The sequence below is a fragment of the Dreissena polymorpha genome, chromosome 3 (genome assembly GCF_020536995.1).
Source record: "Dreissena polymorpha isolate Duluth1 chromosome 3, UMN_Dpol_1.0, whole genome shotgun sequence".
NCBI classification, from domain to species: domain Eukaryota; kingdom Metazoa; phylum Mollusca; class Bivalvia; order Myida; family Dreissenidae; genus Dreissena; species Dreissena polymorpha.
The window spans coordinates 121,537,317-121,552,795 of record NC_068357.1 but is presented as its reverse complement, the minus strand read 5'-3'; the positions used below and the strand labels follow the sequence as shown (position 1 = coordinate 121,552,795).

General features: G+C 34.5%; 1 protein-coding gene across 1 annotated transcript; it reads left to right on the top strand.

Moving 5' to 3' along the window:
• Nucleotides 1-1,155: 1,155 nt before the first annotated feature.
• Nucleotides 1,156-7,015, top strand: LOC127875013 (lysozyme C-like). Its single transcript, XM_052419746.1, has 5 exons — nucleotides 1,156-1,279; nucleotides 2,035-2,180; nucleotides 3,923-4,108; nucleotides 6,050-6,128; nucleotides 6,709-7,015. Exons 1-5 carry the CDS (start codon nucleotides 1,206-1,208, stop codon nucleotides 6,779-6,781), a joined length of 558 nt encoding a protein of 185 aa, XP_052275706.1. The 5' UTR covers nucleotides 1,156-1,205; the 3' UTR covers nucleotides 6,782-7,015.
• The last annotated feature ends 8,464 nt before the right edge of the window (nucleotides 7,016-15,479 follow it).

Below are 15,479 nucleotides of genomic sequence, written 5' to 3'. Positions count from 1 at the left end.
GCAATAAGCCGCCGTAAACGTTTTTATTTAAAAAAAAAGATAAGTGATTGTGTTTGCTTTTATAATTAATCAATTAGAACAAGACATGTTAGTGATGAAATATTAACGCAATTAGTCAAACACCCACGCAAATACACACTTCAATTCATATTACATATATTTGTTTATTTGTTTGGGTGGACTTACATTTATTCTATTTATTATCTTTTATAAAGGAAATATGTTACTTAAAGAGTGTATCTTAATGCGTTGTTGTCTGCATTCAGTAAATTAATCATTATCGATTTACAGATTGCAAACATCGTTAACACGTGAACATGTCTTGTTTTTAATCAAATGGCAATACATTGCTGAAAATCATTGGAGCGGACCGACCTCTGGCGCCCTGTCCTTCCCGTATGTAATGGGTCTGCACTAGTTATAGTCGAAGAGGGCTCATTGGTGGCATTCGTATGACTTGTTCAAGGGATTTTCTTCTTTATACTGCCGATATTTTGAGAAAGTTGGTCCCTACGTGCTGCGTTACCACGTTATTATCACAAAGTGGCCATGTATTACAATATAAATAATGAAATAAATAAATAATAATTAGTCAAGTTAATTGTGAATTAATAAAGCATACTAAGCAAACATTCTAGGTGAATTAAGTATCTTAAACTACTCACACACTTGGTGATGTATTTGACTGTGTACTATTGACATGCGTTCAAATTCAGACAGGAAAATTATAATGGTAACATTTTGTTAACGTGAGAAATATCAAGGATTATTTGAAGACACCATGCATTGGCGGAGTGAGCAGAATTTTAATTTGATAAGAGCTTAAGAAATTTAATAATCAAATAATCATATGATGGGTACTTTGTAAAAACGATTAGCAGCTTAAATGTCAATAAATATTTATAGTTATTATATATACTAAGTAATTCGGAACATTAAGGGTGCAGATATTTCTTAACACGATGATTTTTGACATTTGGCTTCAATAATTGAGCTTGTTTGAAAATGAATAATCGTGCAAAAGGCAATCATAGTTAGCGATATTTTAAGACCTTGAAGTAATTCTCTTCGTTACAAAGGGAAGTATCTCAATAACCAACCAGGAAAACTCTTGCAAAAGGAACATCCCGGAACGACTCTTATGAATTCATTGGTGTTCATTCGCTGGTATTACAGCGCGTGCAATATGCAAATGAAGTTCCACAATGAAAGTATATCAACAAAAGAATGCTAGAATTTATTCTGTACAGTTCTATAACGGATACCACAACTATAACAGGTAAGTGATTTTAAATATGCCTGAATGCAATATTGTTTATGTAGTTGATGAAATTAATAACATGCAAGCTGATATTGATCATGTAATATCTAGAACTGAATCAGCAAGACACAGTATTAGACAACTAAGTAGCGTCGCTGAAGACATTGTGCATGGACTTTGCTGTTGCGATATATTTTTGTTTTTTCACAGTGATTGACATACGAAACGGTGTGGATTTATAATGTCATGAAAAATTGGAAGATGCCATACCCAGACCAAATTCCTAAAACAGTCTCGCAAGTCGGGATGTCAGGGGGACAAGCTTGCGTTTATTAACCAAAATCGCTTTCTCTAATCGCATGTTAAAAACGTGTTCGCGCTCTTTCATGCATTACATTGTTTAAACAAAAATCCGGTACTGGATGGTCACTTGGAAGGGGTCAAATGTGATGCTGGGTTGGTGAGTTTCTCAAATGTGCCACAGCTTCAAGGTACTGGCTTCGCATTTCAACTGAAGCTCGTTGCTTTCGAATTAACAAAATGGGTTTCGCAATGGACATAATGCAACAGACGGTAGTTACAACAAAACACCTGCGCTTGTAGTACATCGCTAGAGTCACAATTCATATCAGAATCATAAGCTCAACCAAAAAAAATGTGATTTCCTGACACTGCAGCAAACTGATCTATTTAGTTGTATGCACGTGATAGATGTATTAATTTATTTCCGTGCTCATTTAACACTGCGTTTTCAAAATGATATTCCTTTTCAGACTTTTTGAGATCACGATGGAGGCAGATTATATTCTTTTGATTGCCATGGCAGCCATCAGTTGCACATTGGCGGCTAAAAAGGACCGTTGTGACGTCGTCCACGCTCTGCGTGACAAAGGCGTTCCATATAGCGACATGCGAAATTGTAAGTATACATGTATGTCGATCTTTCATAAAGGATACTTCCAGAATATTCCGGAAACACGCTAAAATATTGGAAGGTCACGTGGTACGTTTGATGGCAGCCGATATGATTATATAACTAGGTATATAAGTCTATTTAGCCCAGAATAAAAACAAACAATTTAGACTGAGGTCTGTCCGGATCCGGGTTCAATCCTTGCTCCCGGCGCATGTACGTGTGCAGTGTCGGTGGTGATCATACCGGACAGGTTGAGTTTTTCCGTGTATTCCAGCTTTTCCAAAAGCACAAGACAACAACAAACATGGCCATCTTTCAGTATAAATATAAAAAGCTGGAAATGTACGCTATACTAGTATTTCAAAATGTATCCCAACTTTCGCGAGTCTAGTTCATTAAAAATAGTGCTGGGGGCACACTCCGGGTCCACATCTAATGCAGCTTCAGGCGTGAAAGGACCTTATAAACTTCGAAATACACAAACATTACTTGGCGTTGGTACAGGGTGCAGAATCTACGGGGTTTCAGGGGTTTACACACGGGCTAGACAAAATGTAATCACGCCGTTAAGAACTTTATTTTTGCAAATATTTCAAGTTATTGAAATACATTTGCAAAAATCTATTGTGCATAAAAGACAGGTGTTCTTGCAGTTTGTGTCGATATATTAAGTTATAAGAATAAATCATTGAATACGTCTGAAATCGATGACAAAATTTCACGTTGCGTGACACATAACCGTGTACAATTAATGCAGTAAAAATGGAATTTCTGAACAAAAACACATGTTTATTAAATAAAGTAATTCTGATATATTTCACATTGCCATAAGCAGCATAAAAATCTATCTTTTATGCACTAGTTGAAATTTTTAAGAAAACTTTACAAAAAAAGTTTTTTGAAAAAAATACCACTTACCGTGGTTTAAATCCGTAAAAGTAAAAAGGTGGAACCCTAAAGTCACGTGATTCTGCAACCTGGGAAGGTTGATCCATTAGCGTAGTGGCTGGTACATGCGCTTCTCACCTCGGCGACCCGGTTTCAATCCCTGCTCCCGCTTTGGTTTGTTGCCTCCTTACAAGACATGTGGGGATTCTTCAGAGTAATTGGGTCCCACAGCAGAAGACCACACCAACATAAAAATATTTAGGTGCGAAAACTAAAAAAAAATGGAAATTGCAGTTTCATTTCAAAGTCATGTAACTTTGCGCGAGTCTTGTAAGTTAATTAAGAAGTAGTATACGAGCCCACTCTGGGTCCGTACCTAATAAAGCTTTAGACGCGAAATGACCTTATACTCTTCGAAATACGCACACTTTCAGTTGGTGCGTGACGTCCGGTCAACGCAGTGGTTGGTACATGCGCTTCTTACCTTAGGGACCCCTGGTCAATCCTCGCTTCCGGCGCTATCGAATTTCCTTGGCGGTCATCATATTGGACATATTGGACTAGCGGGGTTTCTACCGGGTATACCGGCTTCACCCAATACCATTGAAACAATTATGTCTTTCAGTATTATTTTGATATAAATTAAGCAGCTGGAAAATTGTAGCTATAATTAACAATGGGTACAAACTTTCGTGAGTCAAACAGTCAATTAGGCAGGATTGCTATGACACACTAAAGGTCCTCAAATTATGCAGCCGCAGATTCGGAAGTATCTCTTAAACGTCGAAATACGCACATCTAATGCATAGGGATTAGATATCTTGACATAAAAATGGTTAAGTGTTTTGATACCATAGGGCTTTGTCTGGTAAAGCACGAAAGCAACTTCCATTACGATGCCGTCAATGACAACGGAGGTGACCGCTGGAGTGACTACGGCATCTTCCAGCTGAATAGCAAGTACTTTTGCGACCAGCCGGACGGCATCACAGGGACCAATTGCAAGAAGCTGAGACAGAAGGGCTGCAGTGATACCTGCGCATGTATGTACATTATTTGATGTTCGTCTATTAATTAGTAAATTCACCGACAGTTCACATCATTTTAAAGCATTTAACATACATGCATTTGTTAAAATCATAAGGATAGGACAATTTAGTTAAATTAAATATACATTTAAGTCCTAGTATTTTGACGTTGACTGTTCAAAGGCGGTGGCATAATGGTGCATTTGCTTCTCTTCCATTTTGAATGTATAAAACATAATAATTTAAGTAAATTAGATCGAATTTAATCTCGTTTATTGCCTTTGTAATTCAACTTGCAAGGTCATACGGTTTAGGTTTAGGTGCTTTTTTGTGATTAATTCTGGGTTAAGAGGGAATTAAGGATATCCATCAACTCCATTTTCCCCACCTCGCCTGAAATCTTAGACAGATGCAGTCATTTCGATTTGATTTTAAATCTTCCGTTGGTCATTAGGAACTTTAGGTAAAAAAAGTAAAATTGTAATATATTTCGCAAGGAAACGAACCCGTGTTGAGTGAACATGATTGGTCTACCTGTATATTTCCCGTATGGTTTAAGCGGTTTATTTTCAGGGACTAAAATAAGTCTGACCCAAGCTTCGTATTGACATTCCAATGTGGCAACCTCCGCATAAGTGTTTAATGCTCGTTGTCTTGTCCTGTTTTGTATTGGCAATAGATCACTTGCCTTAAATAACAAGAGCTGTCCCATGACAGCGCACCTGACCATATTTCCACATTGATAGTATAATGCATATTTTCTACTCTTGATCTTATATACGGCCCACAAAGACAAGCTAGTAGTATACGTAAAAATAACGCAGAAAATTCCAGAATTACAGCAAGAAATATAACCATGCTAGGAAACTAGACATTATTATTAGGTTTAAAAGAACTATCTGCATCTAACCGATGTACGCAAAGTAGAAAACTAGAAATTATAATTAGGTTTGAAAGAACTCTCTGAATCTAACCTATGCACGCAAAGTATTAGCGCCAGCGGAAATCTCAATTCCATTCATGGTATTGATCGAAAAACATTTTTTTGCATTTTCAGAAACAATGACCTTCGCTTCATTCTCTCCAATTGCGATTCCTCGCTAGATCCGTCTGTCACGTAAATACAAAAACATTCCAGCATTTCATGTCTTTATCCTAACTTAAGTTATTGAGCGCATTTTAAAAATATTTTTAACAACAATGACCTTTTATAAATTGGTCTCACAAGCAACCATATGCCAGGTCTACATTACAACAAGGGATAAGAGATATAAAATGTTGGAAACATAAGTTTACCTGACCTTCCTAATTACAAAAAGTACACAAATTCTGCGAAAGAGCAGGTAAGAGTTATGGGCCTTGGTCTGTGACCTTTCATGAAGATCCCGAAGAACATGTGTGAAGTTAAAATTGTATAGCTGTAGGAGTTACAGAGATATGTAACTTGATGTATGCAAACTTTAACCTGAAATACAATTTACACCCGAACCTATACGTGACTTTCGGTGGTACAAAATGGGCCATAATCATACTTCACGGTTGCTAAAATGTCTTGGTCAATGAATGTTCATTTAGATCAGAAACACATGTGGAAAATGCTTTTTTATACCGGTAGTAAACATAAATATTTTGATTTGTTAAATCCTAACGTTAACAGACTTTCAAAAGTACAAACGGGGCATACTTCTGCATTAACAGTTCCAAGACTGTGATCCCAGTTTTAATCGGTGTATGTTTATATGGTCTTTTATTGTAAAAGTAGTGTATAATAGCAAGAATTGCTCTCCTGATAAGAGTTTCTGACGTTTCATTGTTTTCTACAGTAATTTCTGGTCAGAGTAATGGAACGGGGTCGGTGACCACATCCAAATGAGCTCAAACACAAGTTTCAGGCCGTCATAGTATTGAGAACATAAGGCACTTTATCAATACGTTGCTGTGTTGTTTTTTTTGCAGCGTTCAAAGACAGTGACATTTCCAACGACGTTTACTGCGCAGTTAGAATCAAGAACTGTTATGGGGGCTACTCGGCATGGTAAGTCAAGTAATCATACTTCTCCTTTAATTACCGTCACAATACTAAACATGTCAAAACAAAAATAGTAGCTTATTGAAAGTAATGATAATTTATGGACTAACCACTTCGCTAAAATAGTTGCTTCATTAAGATTCATTTATTATGTCATTTATTAAACCTTTAACATAAATAGCTTGCACACGTTAACCCGATTTTCATTCCGCTATTCAAACCGTGACGTTCTGAAAGTTACATATACATCGTTATTTTTTCCGTTTTCCTGCACACGGCGGTGACCTCAGCTTTACTCATTATGTTATATTGTAATGCCTTACAGTTTGTAATTATTGTCTTGTATTGTATACGATAATGTTTCCGATGTTTCATTAGTAATATAGATGTATATTTTAATGAATAAAGTTCAAAACCATGTTCATGTTTGCGAGCTTTATCTCTCTTTTTCAATTAGTGATATTTTCCTATATCTCAAGTCTTAGGCATTGTTTGTGAATGCGGACACTTACCGCACTTTTATTGGCACGCATTAATTATTTGCTACTGAACTTCTAGTATTGTTCTGTTTAAAATATATTTTAAGGTATGGCTGGGTCAATAGGTGTAATGGCCGTGATCTGGTAGGCAACTCCGATTACGACTACGAGGACTGTTAGACCCAGTCGATTATCTCGTGAGGAATACCATTGTTATGTAATGTTTTGATTGAACTATTGTTATGTTGATAAGTGAATTTGTTTCAATGCTGTATTTTCGTTAAACAATTGACAATATTTGAGGTAATAATAAGTTGTATTTGTTTTTTGCTTTTGTTATAATCAGCTATACTAGCATTTTTTAACTTGTTCTTCTGGATTTTCATAATCTGCACATTATCTCATAATTTTCATTAATAAAAACAAACATGAAAATGAGAATCTGCATATATCTTTTTTAATAAAGGAAACACAAGATGTGTTTATAATTGTAATTGATATCATTTCTTATGTTTAAAAGCGCGCGTAAAAAACGCTGACATTATTTCGTGACGTTTTCCTCATTTCAATCGTGGGCGTTGATAATTAAACATCAATAATTTTTATTAATAAAATAAACATGAAAATGAGAATCTGCAAAAACTTTTTTTAAAGGGAAACATATTTTGTCTTCACGTTTTCCTTATTTCAATCATGGGCGTTGATAATTTAACATAAACAATATTACCGCACATAAAAGTCATAAGTGTTGCCGGTTTGTTTTCACAAGTTAACATAGTGAGCAAAGAAATTCAGTGCACGATTTTTCGTGTAAGTCTAAGATAGTATTCAATATTCAAAAATATGTCAATTTAAGTGGATGTGATAATAATTAACTGTAAAATACACCTAATTAACCAATCCATACTAGACGTGGACCCATGCACGATCATAGAACAGAATAGTTTATTTTGACTTAAGCATATATACAGCTTATCGTCATAAACATACATATACAATAACAGCATGCGTTTCAATTAAATACAAAACATACATCATTTCTAAGAAAGATCGTTAAGAAAAGGAATGAAATACAACATGTTTAAGGGAGAATGCCACATTGAAGAGGTAAATACTTAGTGACCACATAATGTAAAAACGTTGTTTAATGATTGCAACAGGTATTACATTATTCTTAGCTTATTGGCTTTATGAAAGATATATAATGTATACCACATATATAAGACATTTTCTCGCATTTCAAAGCCTTTTAAACAAAACATGGCTAGTTTTCTTTAAAAAATTCTCTTTGAACTATTCAGTAGTTCGATAAACTTAAACATATATGGGCGAAATTTATAAAACTTTGGAATTAATGTTTTCCTTACATTTGCATAGTAAAGACATGTAAGAACAAAGTGATATTCATCCTCTGTATCATTAAGGTTGCATAAAACACATTTACATTGATCTCTAACAATGTTCTGGTGTCTACCCGTTTCAATAAATATTTTTTGAGACGACACATGTACAATATGAATTTTAACAATAATGATTTGCAATCGGAAAGAACAAGAAAGCATGTAAAGAAAACCAACACATATCTAAAGTTAAATATAGTAGTAGTCAACAACAACGCATATAAGTTAGTGAAGTGTCTTGAACTTTATAATTATATGAAGTTGTGTGTTGAAAAAAATATATAAGGTACATAAAAAGGAAAAAAAAAAAGAAAAAAACATCTTCCAGTGTGAACAGACAACAAAGAATGTGTACCTTGTAATAACAGATGAAAAAGACAAAGAGAAACACTAATAGTAGCAAATAGTTATAGTATATAACGTATAGGTCCTACATTTTATTCGAGTAACGGTACGCTTTAAATAGCTTTTGTAAACAGTGCTTAAAACTACAATAATCATCCAATTTGAATTCTAAGTTTATGAGACAATATCATTAACCAGTTCCCATTCACTGTCAAAGGATTCTAACTTATTTGTTTAAATTGATATTTTTCCCAAGTTATCATATCATATCATACTTAGTGTATATCTTTGCTCTTGTTATGCTTGGGATGCATTTATTCATTTTACACTTGTAAACGTTTAACTAAATAAACGAAATAAAAAAAGAAAAATCGTCATGTAAATGAAAGGAAAAGATTGTTCTGGTAACATTTAATCAATAATTGCTTTAGATAACTGACATAACTTCATAAATGTTCTTAATGTTCCTCATTTTGTTTGCAAAATTAACATATAAGGTCATCAGTAATTTTCATTTTATTCCAAAGACTATTTCACGGTGCCTATACCACGTGACTTTTTAAGATTTGTGTTGGGAGAATAAATCGCGACCCAATTAACATTTTTAATGATGTCTTTTAAAATATTTCAACATTTTAATGGGATAAAGTGGAGAGCCCGATCATTCGTGAAAGTTTTCTATAGATTTCATGATCATTTTAAACAAATAAGTATTTTTTCAGCTAAGTGCAACCGCGTGTTTGGAATATGAAGTCCCCACACTGATCCGACATTTTTCTAACCGTTCAAACGCACGGTTGCACTTTACTGAAAAAGTACTTATTTGTTTAAAAAGATCATTATACCTAATGAAAACTCTTACAAATGAGCGGGCTTTCCACTTTATCCCATTAAAAAGTGTGAAATATTTAAAAAGAGATCCTTAAAAATGTTAACTGGGTCGCGCTTTATTCTCCCAACACAAATCTTAAAAAGTAACGTGGTATAGGCAACGTGTATTTATTCCCAATATCCTGTTAATCAACCTATATTGGAACCACTGAACCTTTACATCACTGGTTATTAAAAAGGATAGCTCAAATATTCAGTTTTGTACACCATTTTGCTTAATCTGATGGTTGTTCATTATTTTTATTTAGAATGGTGTATAGTCTTTTTGCACCGTATTCTTTTTCGAGTACAAGTTGAAATAATTGGGGCAAAAAGGGTTTGATAATTTGCTTTGTAGGGACAAATATACAATATTGTTTTACAAATTTATAAATTGCTTTTGGCATCTCTGTATAATGAATGAAATGTATGTTTAAATTGTACATTCTATTTAATTTACAAAAAGAGATAAAGGTTCAATGTTTGAATATATCACCTATACAATGAATTCCAGTACAGCTCACGCAAAACCAACAAAGCCCCCGACTACGCCGCGGACACAGATTCTTTTGTTTTCGACGTTTCTCCGAATCCACAACGAGCATTCACTCGGCATATCGCCGAGGCACTTGGCGATCATTCGCGGAGTGACATCGCGTCAGATTCTGCCGAGGCATCTATCCACCGAATCACGCCTCGTCTTAACACCCGGCGATTCGCCGAGACGAAATATTTACAAATATTGATTGTATACTATAAAAAATGTTAAATAATCTTCAAATTATCGAATATTAGAAACATATACAAATAATACCCTGATATTTTTATTCTAAGCGATTGTATTAACATTTCGTCAGCTTCTCTCCATACTCATTTACTTCATACAATTACCATCGGATGTCATCTGTCAAAAAAATTATTTTGTTGGTCAGTAACCATATCGAAGAAACTTACACAGTTTAATCTCGGAAACGAGACTTGCTTTAAACATCGAAAAAAACAATATGAATTTGCATTAGATTTGCTACGTACACAGACAATACAAATAAAAATAATGTTGACCATTTGAATACAATCAAATGTTGGTTTATTTTTTAAATGATTACTTTCACTTCGTCCCGATTTTCAGAAAATGACGTGTACATGTTGCATCTAAATTTAAATTTACACATTCCTTCAGGTGACACACGCGTTGTTCAGTGGGAATATCATTAATACCGCCGTCCCGATTGGGCTGCTTTGTAATAAAATTTTAGCGTGTAAAAATTCATTTGATGGAAAAATGGCAAGCGTTTGTCTTTACAATTTCTAGAGCAATATTGAACGGAATATGCTTTTAAAAATGGAAGCTTTGATCATTCGGAATTATCGTTATTTTGAATGTTTCAAACACAGTTTTTTACACTAAACATTAGGCGGTGATTTCTGACCCCATGCAATTTTTCAGTTCATAAGCCCTGTGCTTTATTACTCGAACTTGTTAGTTTTTGACCACGTGTGCTACTAACAATAACCATCGGGACTGTGTTTTATGGCCCGTACAAGTGACTTCGATCCGTGTTTATGATCCCTTAAGCACGTGCACTATTAATTATTATGTTGGTCAGTACAAAAATTCTACTGAACACCGCCGACTGCGTCTTTGTTAGCTTGACTATTATATATGAAATATATGTAGTGGAGCTATCCTTCTCACCTCGGCGTTAGCGTTTGTATTGGCGTTTGCGTTGGCGTTAGCGTGCAAATCTTAGTTTGCGTACTACCCCAAATATTTTCAATGTCCCTTGACATATTGCTTTCATATTTTGCATACTTCTTTACCAACATGACCCCAACCTATCACAAGAGCAGACAACTCTCTCAAGCATTTTGTAATAATTATGGCCCCTTTTCCACTTAGAATATGCAGCAAATGTTAAAGTTTGCGTACTACCCCAAATATTTTCAATGTCCCTTGACATATTGCTTTCATATTTTGCATACTTCTTTACCAACATGACCCCAACCTATACACAAGAGCAGACAACTCTATCAAGCATTTTGTATTAATTATGGCCCCGATTCTACTTAGAATATGCATATTATTGATAAATCTATGTTAAAGTTTGCGTACCACCTCAAATATTTTCAATGTCCATTGACATATTGCTTTCATATTTTGCAAACTTCTTTACAAACATGAACCCAATCTATAAACAAGAGCAGACAACTGTATCAAGCATGTTGTAAGAATGATGGCCCTTTTTCCATTATAATATGCATATTACTTTAGTTACTTTGCCTTAACTTCTTTATTTATGATCAGATTTTATTAATACTTTGACAAAACAACACTTACCTGAATACCACAATGGATTCCACCCAAACAATACCCCACGCCCCAACCCAGAATCCTTGCCCCCACCCCCTCCCCCCCCCATACTTTAGTTTCCTTTTTTTATTTTTGGAAGATCATCTAATAAATTAACACACCCCACATTATATCCCCCTCTCAACCCCCCCAACACCCTACCCCCCCCACAAAAAAAAAATAAATATTTGTTTTTCCTTTTTTTTTTTTTGAAAGATCGTCTATTAAATTATTGAATATGAACAATTTTCCCATGATGGCTTACGTTATACTGTCAAGCACTCGAATAGTCGAGCGCGCTGTCATCTGACAGCTCTTTTTTATTATCCAATCAAGCCCCGAACATCCAATATTCTGTGTATTACCAGACACAAACTTTAGATAAGCACGTGTCGTCTGTCAAAACAATGCTAATATAGCTCAGTAAACACATTGAAGTAGCTAACACAGTTAATTCCCATATATGATCTCTGAAACGAAACTTGCTGAAAACATTTAAAATAACGATATTTATTTTCATAAGATTTGCTAAACATAATTAGAACCAAACCAACATACCGTACACAGACGACACAAAATATATAAAAAAAAGTTGGACAATTTAAATTCAAACAGATATTAGTTTATTTTCACAAAATTTACTTTCACTTTTCTCGATTTCCAGAAAATGACTTTTACATGTTGCATGAAATATTAAGTTATTTATTGGTCATTGCACAATAATATGAACTGTACACGACGACACTTGTGTGCAGTCAGTATACAATACAATAATTGTTCAATAAAAAAGGGACTGAAACAGCGTAACTGTAACGAAACAGCGTGTTAGAATTATATTTTATCAAGAGGAAATGTCAATGCCATACAATTCGCGAGATACCCCGGTACTTTAGTTTAAATTCAGAACGAAACTTTGAATGGACATAAAATTATCTCAATGTTGTACCCGCTACGAAATGTTTATTTACAAATAAATACACCCACGCCAATTTTCGCGCGAGTTTTATGAGGACAATGACATTCATTAATTTCATCTAAAATTTGTAATCGAAAATAGTTGTACACGACGCGTGCAAACCATTTCAGGTGATTTACGCATGTTGGAATACAACTGTCCTGATTGGGCGCTTATTACATCAAGTCTTTAAATAGAAATATTTGCCGAAATTCTTTTGATACTTTCAAAAATTGAGAACATTTGTGTTTATGACATTCTTAAGCGCTCTTATCGTTAATAGTTCCCAGAATTTCTTTTAAAAATGGAAATCGGGCATATATGGGATTATCGAGTAATGGATAAAGACGGGAGAAGTTGCATGTTTGCGATTGAGACAGTTGAAACGTATGTATCGGGGAATCGAGAGACTCGGGATAATACGATTATTACAATCAGTTATGAGTTCTCCATGGCTTCAAACTGTTAATTGCATAATAAATTACGCAATTATCACTCCTCTAGGTGCGGTATCATACAGCTAGGTGCGAACACGGTTTTCTTTTAAACACGGCGTTTAAAAAGACAGAAAAAAAACTGTTATGGGCATGGGTGTGAAATACATGTTGAACTTTGAAAAATGATACTCAGCTAAAACTTCTAACAATCCCATGTTGTTCTAAAGACAAATCAATTTTATTTTTCGGTTCGGGTGTGCTTGGCTTGTTTATGTCCGGATGTAGTTAATCTACATTTAATAAACATTATGATACGGAACTTGTAATCAGTTTCTATCCAAGGTAAATTATAGTTAATAAGATTGTTCGCCGAGTGACTCGGCGTCAATTCCCAAACAATTTCTACGGCATCATGCCGAGGCGTGTCTCGGCGACTCGGCCACCAGTTAGTCGATGTCGCGAACACTTGATGTAGTCAAACTCCGCGGATCGCGGAATTTGTTGGTTTGGCGTGAGATGTACTGTAAATGCCATATGACATGCATTTTTATAATGTCACATATTATAATTTGTTAATCGATATCATTTGTTAAATAAGTTTTAGTATCCAGTCGGGTTGTTGCGATCGTATTGTCTTGTCAATAGTAATTCTCTTAGTTAGTTACTGTACATGACTGTTAAAAAAAGATAAGGAGCGTTGTGAGAAAATGTTTATCATGCCATATGCAAGCGCGGCTCCAGATCAGCCAGCGAAATTTCGAAGTCTGGTCAGGAGATACCATATCCGTTATACAGTCAAGTAAAGCCACATCAGGTTTGGTGGTCATATTATTAGTCAAAATATCACAGTATACGAGCATTTGGATGCAGAGACATGACTGGACCCACTGTCAGCTGTCATAAGACTCATTTTCGCATGACGCGACTCAAGTCCATGGCTTTCATGGAATTAACCTATGCTCCTACTAGACCAGTTTTACCAGTTATTTTTGATGCATAACATGTTTTAATTCAGAGCAATATAACGGATACACACGCATACCTTATATCGTTTAGGATTCAATGTAGAATGCACATTAAATATGATTTGTTAATGTGCATCCATGTTTATAAAATCAGCGAAATAATAAATACTTACATATTCATGTGTGTTAAAAGGTTTACTTTCTTAGATGGCATTTTGTTTATCATGTAATTGTTCTGAATCACCATCTCTTTATGCGAGTATTGGTAAAAGTAAATATTGATTTATACGCCCCATTTTCCTTTTAAAGCCATTTTCCATAACCTTTTAAGTTATATATTTCTAGACGGTTTTTATTTTTTTTTATTTGTCACACAAGTCTGCACATTATTAGGATTCTACATTGTACTATATACGCTATGATTAAATTTTATTCACAAACAAGACGCATAGCATAAACTCATACAATATTTAATAAAAAAGGCAACTCGCCATTGAGTCGATTTTGCCGCTTTTCAATCTTTGTTTGTAAACATGTATTTTATTTATATGATTTAAAACTTGCAAATAAAATTCTTGTAACTACAAAATTAATAAAATGTATACAAAAAATGTTATGCACTATTTTCTCGCGATAACTTCTGGTGACGGTAAATTCTGAATTTTTAATTATTAATTAGCTTCTAACTATCAGTATGTCGGCTAGATGCATTTCACAGCATTTACAAATGACTTGATTATGAACACATTGCTTTATTTTGTAGTGATGGAAGGCTGTTTTCAGTTGTTCGTTCTATTTTACAGATTTCACTGTCTAATATGTGTAACAATTCAATAACCATGGAGACGAACGCAATTCGCCCTATGGGCGAACATGATATTACCTACTGGTAGAGGCATTTGGATGAGAATTTACCATATATTCATTTCAATTAAGACACATTCTATAAAGAATCCCTTAGTTTACAAATAACAATGATCACATAATGCTTTATCTTTGAAGTTGCTCTCATTTTCTTTGTCACCCAAAATGGTGCCGTTGTTGTAAAGTTCAAATAGACACAATACGTGACCATGTCATTTGTTCCCTTTTAAATACACACTTTTGACAACCTGTTGACAAATTTATGAACTTATAAATTCAAAAAAAGACTGTAACCTAAATTATTTGAAGTGTTAATAATGTAAGGACATTATGGATAAACCAATGAGTGCTTAGGTCGAAAATAAGCTGGGGACCAAATGGTGACTAGTAAAAAACATAGGATATGATACTATAATCCTACATCAGCTGAGTTGCAGCTTTGGTCTAAGAGCTTGTTATTATAGAACAATCAGTGTATCAGTCAATGTTTGGAGGTAGGTCTTATTACTCAGAATTAAATGTAAAATAACAATATTTTACAATATGATATCAGGCTTTAATATATCGTAGACACAAAAAACAACAACATCCGTAAACAAGCTATTTTTACAAATATAACCGCAAGTGCTATGACGTCTTTATTAACACATCAAACGTCACCCCTGCACAACAGAACTGAACAGACCGTAGAT